This window comes from Electrophorus electricus, chromosome 10, assembly GCF_041902795.1.
Source record: "Electrophorus electricus isolate QZ-2024a chromosome 10, ASM4190279v1, whole genome shotgun sequence".
In the NCBI taxonomy this organism is placed as follows: Eukaryota; Metazoa; Chordata; class Actinopteri; order Gymnotiformes; family Gymnotidae; genus Electrophorus; species Electrophorus electricus.
The window spans coordinates 17738277-17754052 of record NC_137506.1 but is presented as its reverse complement, the minus strand read 5'-3'; the positions used below and the strand labels follow the sequence as shown (position 1 = coordinate 17754052).

General features: G+C 48.3%; 1 protein-coding gene across 4 annotated transcripts in view; it reads left to right on the top strand.

Annotated features, from left to right (window-relative positions):
• The window catches only part of foxn3 (forkhead box N3), a 71872-nt gene that overhangs the window by 41125 nt on the left and 14971 nt on the right, over positions 1 to 15776 (top strand). For all 4 annotated transcript variants that reach the window (XM_081721994.1, XM_027001446.3, XM_081721995.1 and 1 more), the window contains exons 3-4: positions 3633 to 3769; positions 11233 to 11300. In XM_081721994.1, coding sequence (XP_081578120.1) covers positions 3633 to 3769; positions 11233 to 11300 — 205 coding nt within the window. The remainder of the gene's footprint in view (positions 1 to 3632; positions 3770 to 11232; positions 11301 to 15776) is intronic.

The following is a 15776-nucleotide window of genomic DNA, read 5'->3' as shown; positions in this document are numbered from 1 at the left end:
ACATTGCTATGCCACTCCCCGGATCCTCCACCAACCCCCCCCCCCCCCCCCCCCACTGTGTGCCACGCCCACATCAACCCCCCCCCCCACCCCCCCACCCCTGCAGCCTGTGCAAGGAAACCCCCTTTAATTAGGATAATGCACCCCGTAGGTAATTAACAATTTTTTCCCCCCCCTCCATGTTCCTTTTTTCCCGGCCCAGACAGTCTGGCCCAGCACACGGGCATTTATTGGTATGCTCAGCTGAATGGAGTTGCCCCCCACCCCGCGCCCCCAAAGGGTGGAGAAGGAGGTGGCGGAAACCCTCTGACCTTCTTAATACCATCAATATGTTTAGCTGAAATTGAGTGGATACGCTGATCCCATGAGGCACCGCTTGGCAACCGCATGGCTCACTCAGGGCAAAAACTCCTTTTTTAGGTACTCCCCCGGACAGAACGCAGTCGCAGGACTGAAAAGCGTCAAAGGCCGTCTACCGGCGGCACCGCTCCACCCGCCTCCGCCTGCTACTGCACTCGGCCAGAGAGAACAGAGGTCGCCTGCTTCTCTCTGTCTGCGTGCGGAGGACGCTGGTGTTGCCAGGGCTGCGCTTTCAGCAGCGGAGCGACGAGCTAGCCAGCTAGCCATTAGCGTCCGATGACCGGAGGGCTTTAGAGACCTGGCAGTGATATTATTTCACATCTTGATTTATCTGTGTGGCGGCATGAAGGTTCACTGCAGATTGCTTTTTCAACAAAGCCATTAATGGGCTTGACTCAGGAAATCGGTGCTCCGTCCAGTTGATGTGACTCACAGAGCAGGTTAGGCCAAACAGCTGGTTGTCGAGTAAGGAAAATAAAATCATACAACGAAAGAATTAAAATTTATTCTAATGAGCGCTCCACAAACTTGACCTTTGGCCACACCTTTCACAGTCTTGTTCAGGGGTCACAGGAGAGGGCAGGACGCAGAGGGTGTGGGGGAATCATAGCACCAGCCCCGTTACTTTGCGTGGGAGCTGATAGGATTAGCTGTATCGGTTGTGATGGAGCATGGCGTGTTCATAATTCTTATTGCCAATGAACAATCCTGCTGCCAAAACTATCAAACAGCTTTTATGCACTCCACCATTGCCTGTTGCCTAGGAGACCAGTGTAATCCAAGTGTTTTTCCCCTCCCTCCCTCTCTCTCTCTCTCTCTCTCTCTCTCTCATTCCTGTCTTTCTCCCCTACTCTCTGATTGGAGACCCTATTGACTCGTGCCATTGAACTGGCCTTCAGACAAACATTGCAGCTGTCAGGAGATGGAAATAAATCACAGGAAAAGTGCTCTAAAACGTATTGATTTTTCCTGATTACAGAACATTTGGAAATTTAGACCAGTGCAGCCGCTTCTATAGGGGGCAAATATGACTAATCGGATAACTTGGCTGTTGGTAATATCATACGCTCTAGGGACTCGCGTGACCTTGCTGAAGTATTATGGCCGGGGCGCGCACACAAAACATGTGTTCAGCGACAGCCTTTTCTAGGTAAATAACTGTCATTCTATGCATGGCATATTAACTCGAATCAAGCTATAAACATTTCCATGCAAGGCCGTCATTTCTTAATGATCTCGGAAGAAATTGGCTCCACTAAGTTTCCCTGTTGTAGGTTTTTCTCTGGGGCACGTGACTCTCAATTTATGATCCTTTTGGTAATTAGAATTGATTGTCTTTGTTTAATCCTGACAATTTCCACCCAGTCCCCAGAGACAAACATACATGTGCCAATATACCAGCTTTGTGTAGTATATTAGACACTCAGTCTCTCTCCCTAGGCAAGGGATAGCACTGAAGATCAGCCTCAGATTTACCAGACAAAGTCTTGTTCTTCAAACTCTTCTGCTTCCCCCAGATTCCTAAGCGTCTTTCTCTGTAGCCTTTCGTACTTTATTACATCCACTGTAATTTTCCCCTATTTTAACATTTTTTTTCTCTCTCATTCCGTCAGAATGTTTGCACACAGCAATTTATCCTTATACCATATTTTCGGGTTGAATTTCATGGTGTCGTGTGTCTGCGCATTAAGCCCAGATATGGTTTAAAACGTGCTGATGTTGACAACTTAAGTTGACAACTTAATTATGCAGACAGTGCTGGTTTGATCTAAAAATAAATGCACTTCCAGATTCTGGAGGAAATGGGATTCTTTTGCTAAGAAGGCCTTTCCCTCCCAGAATAGATGCAATATTAATTGCTGTCAAGGCTTCTCATTCACTTTAATTTCTTCAGATCTCTGTTAAAGTGTTAAAATCACTTTTACTTCTTCCATAACTTGTGTCCTACATGTTCCATATTATTACGGACATATTTTTTCTATTTTAGTTGCCAGAATTCCAGCTCAATAGTATGGAAGCTCAATAATAAAAAAAAAGGCTCCTACCTACCTGGAATAATCAGTTATCGGTATAAACCCACACTTTTCTTATCTGTGCTGCCCTAATCAATAAAGTGCATTACGTCCCCCGAGCTCATTCTCACGGGGTCTTAATTAGAGTGGCACTTTGCCGTGTCTTCATTCCAAATCAGATCTAGCTGCAGAATTAATTTATCCCTCAAGTGCATCCTCCCCGTCTCCTTTTAGAAATTGCTGAGTGTGTTGGACGGCTCACAGACGCCTGCACGAGGCCTGTTTTGCGCGTCTTGTTTTTTGTTTTTTTGTTGGTTTTTTTTCACAACGAGCCATTCCATCGCTTTCTTCCCGTTTCATTTTTCGCCTGTGGTGCAAGCGGGAGGGTGGGCCCTACGCCAGGGGACTCGTTCCTTCCTTTGGCGTAAGCCATTAACCTCGCAATTTGGCGTAAATGGAGAAATTGCGCTTCGCCAAGTCTGATAGGTCCTTTCACATCGGCCCGATATAGCGGCGCACGTGGACAATGATAAACACCACATGATGCTTTGAGTGACAGAGAAGGTGCTTGCTGTCTCGGACAGCACAGGACAAAATCATCGGGGGATACTCACACCGCACGCTTGGTCAGAGCTGCCGCGGTTTATCAAAGCTTTTTTGGGGGGTGGGGGGCACTGCTCATACTGTAACAGATCTTTGCTTTGTTTTATCAAACTTGCCTCGTGATCTCCTGTTTTTGTACTAACAAAGGATCATGCACAAAAATAGAAACTTTGTAGGAATGTTGTGCTCTAAAAATTAGGGGTTCCATAAATTAAATTCTGTTGATGGCAGGGGTGTGGACCGTAAACATATTGGAAGCTGAATATGTAGTTGAAATGATGCATATGTAGTGTTATGTATATGTAGCATTAGGTATATGTAGCTGAAATGAAAATGAACAGCAAATATTACCTTTTCTGTGTCGGTCTCATTTGTGTGACTAGTGCACTCATAATGACACAGATTTCCCTAAGTTCTCCTTCAGGGCATTTTACAAGGACCCCTGCATTACTGGGTCTGGAATAACAAATGTTTTTGTGTATTGGGTTTGTGGGGGTTATTGGGTCTGAAAAAAGAAACACCAGCGAAGCTTGACTTTGACTGCCTGCATATTCCTCCCTCCCCACTATCCTTTAGACTAGGCTCTTGTCAGGGTGTTCACCTGACAATACCTCCCGACTGCTAGTGTTTGTAATTTTCTGTCTCGCTCTTCTACAGAGTATTGGGAAGGGCTCCCTGTGGTGCATAGACCCAGAGTACAGACACAATCTCATCCAGGCACTGAAGAAGACACCTTATCATCCCTGCTCCCAAGTGTTCACCACGCCTTCCACCTCTCCTCAGGCATATCAAAGGTAAGCAAGCGCCTCACAGGAGATATCGATCCTCCTGCCTCTCTCTCATTCTCTCTCTCCTCCCCCTCTCTCTCTCTTCGTCTCTTTCTCGTGCGCTAAGAGACTGTGTTAGCATCAGTGTCTGCAGGCGGTGAAGGGTCGAGCACGGATGTCAGGGAGCAGCGCGGCGCCGGGCTCCCGCTGACGCCTCGCTGCCCCGCCTCGTTTAGAGGCAGCTAACAGGGCTGCCGCGCACTCCCAGCCGCTCACCCCGCGCGATAATTGCCGTACTGTAAAACCTAAACCATCACATCATCCTTAACAAAGGAAACGGAGCAACTGGGCAGGCATCTGCCCGGCTGGAGAGAGAACGCAAGCAGGAGTGCCTGATTGGGTGGGGTGGAGGTTGGGGGGTCCCGATTGGACAGGTCTAGTTACAGATCCGAAGAGAGAGGCCAATCACTGCGAACGGAGGCGGGATCAGGCGTTACTCATGCGTAGACAAGAGCTGCCGTTTAAGAGGCAAGGGATAAGAAGGGTGAAAGTGATTCAACTCGGGGGGTAAAATGAAGCGGCTTAAGTTCCAGGAGTTTGCGTTATAAGTGGGAGACGCTGGAGTTACGATGCACACAGGAGTTTTGGTTTATAGGCAAGGCAAGTTTATTTTTACAGCACTCTTCTTCCACTGCGGCAATTCAAAGTGCTCATGCAGTACAGTAGACTTTGGGTTAGGCGTGAGAGACGAGTTGGAGTCAGATGGAGGGAGAGGGGAGCAGGAACTGCCGTGGAGATGGTAGATCCTGCTCGGAGGTGCAGAAGGTTTTGCGTTGGAATGTTTTTGTTTATCATCCCGTTGCCTCAGTGGCTTTCACAGTGTTCCACTTTTCCATATTTGGTACAGAGAAAACAACTAAACGAAACAAAAAAAAATCGAGCCCAAAAAGCGTCGGTGCCGGTGACAGGCTGTCACCGCCTCGTCAGCACACCCCCCAAGCTCCACCAGACCTCCAGGAACAGGCCGCTGCCCAGGTCACCTTGGCCAGGAAGTTCTATATGCTGCCAAATTCTGCCGCACAGAGGGAGCTTGCTCATAGAAAAAGACTTTAATGATTATTTTGACTCCCTGTGGATCCTCAGGGTAATGGAACTGGCATAGTCTCCCAAAGCTAATTACAACTCTTCCTTAGGTTTTCCTTAAACATTCATGTAACAGAGGTTGAAAATGATCATTTAGGTCCTGTTGGCGCTCTCTCTCTCTCTCTCTCTCGCGCTATCTTTCTCCCCCTTCAATAACTCTCTGTGAGTGTGCCGCGTGTAAATGCCGTTGGGCAGTCACCAGGAGCAGGTGGCGAGAGCCGGCCTGGCTCAGGTTTGGCTGTGGGAATCACAGAGCCCTCTCCTCCCCAGGACTCCGCCCCTCATCATTAGACTCCCGAAAAAGCACCCGCCCCAGCCCCTCCATCCGTTTCAAGGAAGATGCTGCGTTCTTGTTCTTGTTTACTTAACTTGGGATGTTTACATAATGCACACTCTTTTTGCGAATATGTTGAATGCATGTTAATGTATTTTCTAAAGCTGCTTTTTAGTGTATAATGTGTGTGTGTGTGTGTGTGTGTGCGTGCGTGTGACTGCGTGTGTGTATCCATGCGTATGTGTGTGTGCAGACACACAGGGGCTTGGTTTCCTCTCCAGCTCTTGGGCCAGATGGTGGATCTGCATGTAGCAGCGTGTAATAAAGTGTTTATCTGGCCACTGCGGCTCACAGGAAGCAGAATGGCGCTTTTTATAGCATTCCTCGGGTTCACACGAATCAGCTGAGTCACACGCGGCCACTCTCCGCTCTCTTCCACCAGCTTTAAATGGAGCCCACTTTGAAAATCTCACGCTAAAAAAGTTCATGGAGGAAGGGGTTACCGCGGGCCAAACGGCACAGCTGTGCGGCCCCGTCCACATACAATAGCCGTATAGTGGGTGGGCATGTATGGAGGGGGAAGGCGAGCTGTTTCACGGGGCCACACCCTGGCGGGCCCTGGGGCCCTGTGTGGCACACCAGCTCCACAAGGAAGGGGAAGGAAGAGAGAGAGAGCAGAGCTGCGTGTGGACCGTGATCAACAGAGATAGTGTGAAGCAGGCCGGGACAGATCCACATTCCATAACACACCGAACAGGACCGTTTGAGAGAGGGAGAGAGAGAGAGAGAGAGAGAGCAGGTGGAACAGCTGGGCCTCTGAGTTCTAGTGCGTGTTTGCCCTTGCGAGGTTATTAGCGTGATGGTCGCCATGGCAACAGGAACGCCTCCATGGTAACACATAACTGAGACAGGTGCAGTTGCATCACAAGGCTATTTGTTGCCTGGCAAAAGGACAGGCCATTAACGCTAGAGAAATACGCTATCGCCCTGGCAACACGCTACTCTCCATGGCAACGGCAGATGGCTTCGAGCCTATTTTGGGATTTCTGTACCTGCTTTTGTCTGTCTTCACAAAAATTTTGGGATGCGTGAATTATCGGAGATGACAACTGGTCGTCCAGTAGTTTGAAGAGATTAATTTTAAATGGGACTCCATGAATTGAAAAAGCAGAAAGAAGGGGGGGGGGGGAGAGAGAGAGAGAGAGAGACCTCCAGCTGGACCTGAATAGCTGTCTATTCTGTCATCCGGGCAAAACAAAAAAAGAGCAAAACTAAAAATATATAATAAAGCAAAGGAATGACATCAGTAGCATATAAAAGCCTGTGTGTTCGTGTTTGCTCTGTGCGCTCACTCACTCCGGGCAAGTGGGAGGCTTCACCGCGGGCTCTGATGCATCTGTGCTCCGTGTTTGATGCATCTGCACCCTGCCTGCATGTGTCTGCGTCTCTCAGACTGTCTCCGTCTGACAGAATCGCTCTCGGCCATCTGAACAAGCTGTAGCAGAAATAGCTACGTTAAACTACAGCTAAATGCACACCTCGCTGGGTGTGATGCCTGGAGTCCATAATCAGACTTGGGCTCCTGTCCTCTCCTCTCTTCTCCTCCACATTCGTCTCCTTTCATAACCAACGACACAGCTCCCGCATGAGTTCCTTGGCCGACTGCAGACTGATTGGCCCACACCGATCACATTTCACGCTGCTATAAATGCTGAAAAGAATTTTTTTTTTGGGCATTCAGTTTCATAGATGTGGAATCAATAGGGTTTTTTTTGTGTTTAGCATTCACAGAATGAAACTCTGCACTGGATCAATTGTTTCCTTATATAAACTCAGTGGTTGTTCGTGGACCTCTCCCACCTCCTCTCCCCCGGGTGAATTAGAAAGAGAGAGAGGGAGCGAAAGAGAGAGAAAGACAGAAGAGTAACGGCTCTTTTGTGGGTGCTGGTAAGCAGTGAATGGGAGCGTGTCTCTGTAGATTTATTGTTCTTTGGGGCTTTTTTGTTCTTTTGGAAGTTTGTCAACAGCCCGCCTCTTTTTCCTGTGGAAGACCCATGGAAAACACTCCAGCTGGTTCCATGAACTCGATTCCTCCCCGAGCCTCATTCAAGGTGTCATTGTTCTCCGGACGCCTGCGTTTGCTCGGCTGGTTGCTGAAGCACCGGGAGCTTCTTAGGTGAAGAGCCATTCCTGGGGCCGCTACTGACATTAGCTCATCGCATTCGCACAAAGGCCACACGGAAACAAGGTTAGAAGTCCGTTATGGAAAGACTGCCAAAAATCAAGTCCTTTTCTCCTTTTTCCCTTCTCCTTTCTTTCCCAATCCGGCTTGGGTGGAAGGTTCAAAGAGCACCAGCCGGCAAGTTTCTCAGGTCTGGGAATTTCCTCTTCCCAAGTTTGCAAGATGCTGGCCGAAATTCCTTCCACTAATTGTGTGCGCTGTCCACAGGCTCCATGGCCTTGAGAATGGCCCCACTGTGAGCACCGAGCTCAGAAGCCGGGAAGAGAAAGTGAGCCTGACTCTCCTCAGTAGGAAACGAAAATATGGAAGAGTGCAAAAAAAAAAAAAAAAAAATCAAAGCAGCTGGGTTTGAAAAAGCACTGGCACCAATTAGTCTCTAGATTAGGTAAAGAGGATTGTGGCTGCAGGGTAAAGAGAGAAAGTAGCGGGCAATAGGATTTGAAATGAGATTACGGAATCAAGGGAAGGAGCAAGCGTTTGTTTGCAAATTAATCCAGCAGTCCTGCTCGACATGGTGCGAGCTGTTTAGCGGGCCCAGTCCAGAGTGAGTGAGTGTGTGTGTGAGTGAGTGTGTGTGTGTGTGTGTGGGGGGGGGGTGTAAAAATAGCCAGGGCGTACACCCAGCAAGGCTGCCACTGGCACATGTGGTTCCCATGAAAAAGCAGAAACCCCCGAGCAGAAGAATGCCGCCCCTCTGGTGTCCAGCGCCCGACACAAATGTTCCCATTTTCTAAAACGTTCCGTTGGTCTTGGTCTTGGTCTTGGTCGCCCCTCCTGCTGCCTTGTCCCAATGCCAGCTTTGGCTGTGCTGTTTGGCTTCTTTTTGTTTTATTTTTTTTTTGTGGTGGGGTGTAAGAGAGCTAGCCTCTGTGTTTCAGAGGAGGCTGAGAGCCACTCTCCACCCAGACCCACCACACACTCCACCCAGCCCCACCACACACTCCACCCAGCGCTGCACACACTCCACCCAGCCCCACATACACACCCTCCGCCCAGCCCCACATACACACTCTCCACCCAGTCCCACATACACACTCCACCCAGCCCCACCACACACTCCACCCAGCCCCACCACACACTCCACCCAGCCCCACATACACACCCTCCACCCAGCCCCACATACACACTCTCCACCCAGCCCCACCACACACTCCACCCAGCCCCACCACACACTCCACCCAGCGCTGCACACACTCCACCCAGCCCCACATACACACCCTCCGCCCAGCCCCACATACACACTCTCCACCCAGACCCACCACACACTCCACCCAGCCCCACCACACACTCTACCCAGCGCTGCACACACTCCACCCAGCCCCACATACACACCCTCCGCCCAGCCCCACATACACACTCTCCACCCAGTCCCACATACACACTCCACCCAGCCCCACCACACACTCCACCCAGCCCCACCACACACTCCACCCAGCCCCACATACACACCCTCCACCCAGCCCCACATACACACCCTCCACCCAGCCCCACATACACACTCTCCACCCAGCCCCACCACACACTCCACCCAGCCCCGCCGTGCTCTCCACTAGCTGGAGGCCCTGCTTGGCCTGATCCTGCTCCAAAATGGCTCTCTCTGCTACTTATCTCACAGCAACAATAGCGCTGCGATATCGTAGCGCGCAGGCGCAGGTTATATTACCGCTTCATTGTTCTCCCCCCAAACGTGTAAAATTTGACTGTCAAAACCCAGGGCCAGAGAATTGTGGCTACACAGCCCATTCTGCTTTATGATGTCCATAGCATGGAAGGAGTGTAATAACAATAAAAAGCTGTTTGCATTCATTTATTTATTTATTTATTTTGTTCTCGCAGCTGATTAAAAAAGGGCTTGGGTCGTCTATCATGAGGCATGCCGTGTCCATGGCAACACATACCATAGATGTAACCCGATGCAAAGCATATGTGCTTTTGAAATATAAACGGTGTTCGGGACTTCTAAAAGCTGTGTGTGAGCGTATTCAAGCATGCACCTGTGCGTGTGTGTGTGTGTGCTGGTGAAAGAGTGGTAAGGCGAGAGAGAGAGATGGTGGGGTCATGGTAAATGCAGCCCCTCAGGGAACAGACGCTGGCCCCCACATACCTCAGCTGACAGAGCAGCCTCTATTTCAGCAGGAGAGCCAGGGGTGACTGTATCGTTAAAATCAACAGCAGCCCTGCTTGGCCTCTCCTGAGCCAGCACAGAAGAGTCAGAACCTACAGAGGGCATCAGGAAGTCAAGCCAACTTAACAGGACATATACTCAAATATACTCACGCATTCCAATGTGAACTTGCAGACGAGCACTCCAGAATGGAAAGATTTAGGTAACTGTGCCAACAATCGATGCACGCCGTACCTATTTTCAGGTGTAAGGACAGAAGGAATTTAAAGTTGGAGATGTTTTAGTTGCTAGGCGACGACTATGCTAATGAAGTTGTTCGTCTCGAGCTGTGTCTCAGCTGAACCAGGATTTGTTTTAGTCATTCGCTGTGGACAGACGAAAAACATTTTTAAAAATCCATCCCATCATACAGTCATTCTGACGAACCCTGTAATTAAAGTATCCATAAAAGAATGAAGAGGTTCTAGTTATTCACGACTGTCAGGTCAGACCCTGGGCATGTGACAGGAAGAAGGAGGTGAGGGGGAGTAAGTGGGAAGACACCGTGGGTCCTCTCGTCTCTCCCGAGATGGGGCCTTTAAACGCTCCGCGTAGGCAAACACACCCGGAGCCCCTCACGCCTTCCGCCTCTGTTTGTTCTACTCCTCAATTAATTAATTCGCCCTAAGAAGATTATGAAGAGGAATGAAGATTAAGCAGAGGAACATCACGGAGCTGACGCGTTATCTGCTCGGCCCGCCCCTGCGACCGGACCAGACTCCGATGACGTCTGCAGTCCTCGCCTGGCCGCGGAACGACGCCTCCGGCGCCGCCGTTAAGGCTGCCGACCCCGTTTCCTTCGGAAAAATCGACGCTTTTCACGCGTTGTGAGACGGAGCTGGATGCGTTCTGTTAATGACACGTCTCAAACCTAAAAAAACAAAAAAACAAACCCAAAACAACAAAAAACAAAAACACGGTGGACGTTTTTTAAATGCGAGCGACCTAGCTGTTTCAGTGGCTTTACAAAGCTGGCAGGGGGAAGGAAAAAAGACGGATCATTTTCCCCTGGGACTGAGAGCGTTCAGGGGTGACTCAGTGCTGCTGGATGCTGAGTTCATTTCTGTACAATAGAGTGACCAGTGCAGGGTGTAATTCAGTCTGAAGAGTGTCCCACTGTGTAGCCATATGCTACAGTTCTGCACTCGGAACACATCAGCAAGCTTGTCATTTCCACTGAGTAAAAGCAATGATTAACGCCACTACGGGCCCATTTAGAAAATATAATGTAATGACAGGCTTACTGTACGATAGCGTCTAAACGTGGCATAGCATGTGGCTAAATGATGCTAACTTCATGGGGTGGTTATAACGCTAAGTGTGTTCTCTCTCGCTTCCTTTACATCTTTTCATCTCCTTTCCATTTCCTACCTCCTGTATTATGCTTGATTTTATCCAATTTATTCCATTATATTTCATTTTTATGTACTTCAATTAAACTCATAAATTATTTGTTTTATTATGTTAGTTTATATGTTTATTTGTAAAGCACTTTGAATTGCCTTGTGTGTGAAATGTGCTGTATAAATACACTTGCATTGCCTTGTCTTTCTCTGTGTTACTCTGCCAGTTTGTCTAGGTGCATGTGTGTTTTTGCGGCACATCAATATAACATATTTATGTTTTTATGTTGTTGTTGTTTTTTGTTTTGTTTTTTTTGCCCTCAGCATGTCCAGTCCTCCAATTTGGCCAGGGAGTCCCTTCTACAGGAAAAACAAGGGAGTCCTCTTACAAGGTAGGAAAACCACCTTCTAATAATCTCTCTGTCTCACTCACTCACTCACACACACACACACTCACTCACTCACTCTCTGTCTCTCTCTCTCTCTCACACACACTCTCGCTCTCTCACTCTCTCTTCTGTAGTCTTCAGGAAAGCTGCTTTGGTTCCACTAAACCTGGACCTGGATTTTTGATTCACTTCAAAGCATCGTAAACAAGGCATCTTGGTGTTATTTGCATGCTCTTTATGCAAGCCACTGTAAGCAACAAAAGGCTTACATTCAAGCACCTGGCTGGCTCATAAAGGAATTAGTGCAGCGGGTATTTTATGTTTGTTCTGGTTTTAAAAGAAGCTGCTCCAAATCTGAATCCATTTTTCCTGCTTTCACTGTTATGCCATTTGTGGATTTTGGCAGCTGTTCTCCGCTGTCGCATCTCTTTCTCTCTTACTGTAATCCAGTGGAATTTCCCTCTTCTCTATCGAGAGTCGTCATGGACATTCAGAAGGGGCTTATCTACAAATCATCATTGTGCAATTTTTATTTGACCAGATCACCCATAATCTGGGCTCCAACCGCTGCAAATGCTGATGCAGAATGCCCGTCACCATTGTACAGGAGAAGTGAGAGATTAGGGGGCTTTTTCGCTTCCTTTTTCCGACCACAAAACCTCTGTTTTGATGTTTAAAAGTGAAATAAGGACACAAGTGAAGTTAGAATTAAAAGACTAAAGTGATATTTCCTGCTAAATAATAAGAATTAGGAATGTAATGTGGATGTTAATTCCTGGCCATGCCAGTCTCATGTCCTTATTGATTGGATTTGCTCATTATCATGTCGGCAGCACTGATGTGCTGTATTAATCTGGAACAATAGTTTTTATAGACCCACTATGAACAACCATTATGTACTAACTATTCAGTCACTCTACGTCAGTATGAGCAATCTTAAAGCATCTTTTGTGTGGTGGTCAAAAGATGCTGAATTTTAGGCCTAGCCCTACATTTGCTTTTCATCGAAAGGAAAATCTGAGTAAGCACGTTTAATCTATAATTAATTTGTCTGTATTGGAAATTCATTTCTAACCCCGTGTGCATATGAGACGATGATTGATGGACCGAATCGATTTTGCTCAGAGGCTGTTTACATCATCAACTTCCTAATATGAGCTGTTCTGGGTGAAGCCTTTTTGAGACGCCTTTCAGTCCCTTTCTTTCTGTCATTCTTTCTGAAATATGTTCTCTCCACTAACATTTTTGATAACTGTTATGCACGAAAGTTAATTAACCCGTTGCCATTTAGCGGCCCCTAATAGATGTTCTCTGTCAGAACTGTTTTGATGAATATGATAGACAAATAGACATGTTTATAGTTAGATTGCAGACATCCACTTAGTGCGATTATGAAGACGGCATCCTGTCTGCAGTGATACAGCTCTCTAAATAGGGTTTTCTACTAACTCAATGTATATATTGCAAAAGGCAACTATACAGTGTGATGTATCAGTATTAGAGCAGTGTTAATTAAAGGCTTTAAAATTTTTGAGGTGATTATAAAAACTGCACGTTCAATTTTTCACTCTGGATTGAGCCGATTTGGTAATCCCAACAGTCAGCGATGGTCTTTTCAAACAGTCATCTCTAAACAAGTCCCGACCTGTTCACCTCAGTCGCAGAACCCCAACTCTTCATAACTCAAAGCTCAAAACACAACAACGTTAACAAAGTCATGAATAATCGCTGCTTTGATATACGGTGCATTATCCTCCACGGATCCTGGAAGGCAAAGGGGATGTTTTCGGAGTAATGAGGAGCAATATGTGAGGGAATGAGAGAACGACGCACGTCTGAATATGAAATAATGAAGCACCGCCGAACATGAAATAAACTGCTCATTTGTGTGTCACTTCCTCAGCCACTCGGGGGTAAATCTTCGCCACGTCTCCCGCGCACTCGAGCGTCCCTCTCAAGGGCCTCGGCAGCCACGCACTAATCCTCGCGTGCAGCACCTTAACGTTCCCGAGCCCGCGTGCAAAACCTGCGGCGCGCCGACCAGGCGGCTTTTGAGTTGAGTCTGCGTTCTTTCACGCGAAAGGCAGAGAGTGTAAAGACGACGAAATCAACGGATTTCCCGTAATGAATTACTCGTCGAGACACTTCGTAGAAGTAATGTTAATTGCAAACTAGCTAGAATCTTAGCGCTCAGTATAATTAGAGTAGTGGATAACGGATATTGGTGCAGCGCCGGCGAACCTATGAGGTGTTTGCACGGCACATGTCGGTTGCCCGCGTGTTATCGTGCCTAAGCTAAGCAACTCTGCACTCAGCAGATGTCCCCTCCTACGCATGTGGCAGACGTTACAGGTGCATCCTGGGCCCCTGCTGCTTCCCCACGCTCCATATAATATCACAGCCACAAAGGAGTTTACAAAACACTCTGCTAACTGCCAATTACAGCGAGCAAGCCACCGCCTGCTCAGACGCCTCTCTGAAACCCTCTAAAGGTGCGTTTCCCACGAGGGTGTAATGAATGTCAGGTGTGAGATACCATGGAAGATGGTAACCATATATAATATGTCTGACCAAGAGCAAACCGTATCTATCTATCTATCTATCTATCTATCTATCTATCTATCTATCTATCTATCTATCTATCTATCTATCTATCTATCTATCTATCTATCTATCTATCTATCTATCTATCTATCTATCTATCCACCTATCCACCTATCGGGCTGGCTGGCTATCCACCTATTTGTCTACCTAACTGTACTCAGATACAGTAGGCTTAATAATTTCTAAGAGGTATTTAATAATCAGCTAATAGTTTTTTAATAGTGAGTTAATGGCCCAACGCTTCCTGTCCCCCAGTCTATTGTATTCTCTCCCAGTTTCTCTCACTCCATGACTGACACACACACACACACACACACACACACACACACACATCTCTCACATGCATGCGCAGCCAGCTTAGATGCAGCGGTGAGAGCTAAGCACCTCTCACCTCTTGCTCAGTTTCCAGCAGGTCGGGATTGATCTGGGGATGGTGGAAGCCCTTTTTCACACTCCATGAAAAGCCATCCAAATAACCCCCACCCTCCCCGCGCTCTTCTCTCCTTTTCTGTTTTCTCTCGCTCGTCACCCGCCCCCTCCATGTGGAGCGCCGCCTCGTGAGTTTGCAGGCTGCCGGAACATCGTGCCTGCTCCTGAGCGGCGTGAGGCTGCCTTCGCTTGCGTGGACGTCTGAAGAGCCCCGGTTAATAAGACCACCGTAGAGACCAAGCAGACGCTGTAACTCTCTTCCCGCGGTTTTCCCTAAAGCGGGACGGGCCGCGGCCGGAAAGGGGCCCCTTTTAATCCAGCCGCGCGGGGCCAGCGACTGAACGAGGCGGACCGTGTCGGCTATTCCGTCTAAACTACACGTTGCCATTGTGTTGACTCCTCTCCCAGCCTAGCTGGAGCTACCATAAACAACCCCGCCGAGACCCCGAGAGCAGGCTTGCTGCGGCCATGGCCTTGCGCTTTAGCCTTACTCAGACTAAGTATATGAAGTGCACAGATGTTTTCCCCAGACGCTAAAAACAATGGAGGAGGAGGAGGAGCCCGGGGATCCCCGAGGACACGGCGGCCCCTCCTCTGACCCCGAGTGCTTGGAGGGTGTGACCTCACAAGCCATTAGCAGCCATCTCTGCGCTGCATGTGACTAGGACGCTTTAGAGCAAACCAGCCTGGACACATGTGTACGCTCACACACATATGCACACGCACACCGCCGATCGTGCTCCTGCAGGTCCAGTGTTCAAAGAATGATTTTCATGTCTCGACAGTCAGAGGAACATGACACTTAAAGAGCCGGCAGGCTTTTAACTCAGAGCACTTAGAGACACGATACCATGGCCACCAGGAGCTGAACGGGCTGATGCCTTCAGCGTCAGCAGCGAGGGACTGCATTCTTTCCCCTCATGGAAGATCCAGCCGGGGACTAAGCCCGCTTTTCCACGCCGCACACCAGACTCTTCGTGCGCTGCCTCTCCTCGTGCGTCCAGCATCGAGGAGATGAGGAGTGATCAGAGGTTCGACCGCCACGCGTCCGGCCATTCCCGTTAAGTTGTACACCCCTTTCGACGGCTCAAGACTCGAGAGCCGAAGTCGTTTGCCTGCTGAGCAGAAAGGACGTCAGGGTTGGACGGAGTTGTGGAACTCTTTTGTTAATGCTTTTCAGACCTTATTATTCTCAATGCCTAGGAAGAGGATGGTGGAGAGAGAGCGCCCCCCCACCACATTCCTCCTTTTATCTACTCTTTGTTAAACAAGAGTTGCATCAAATGGACGTGACAGAACTGAACCATGGTTGGAATACATTTTGCTGTATGTGTGGGTATGATTGTGTGTGTAATATTTTAGGGGTTTGTGTATGAGTGTGTGTGGTTGTGTGTATTACTGTAGGGGCTTGTGTGTGTGTGTGTGTGTGTGTGCACGTGTCTGTTC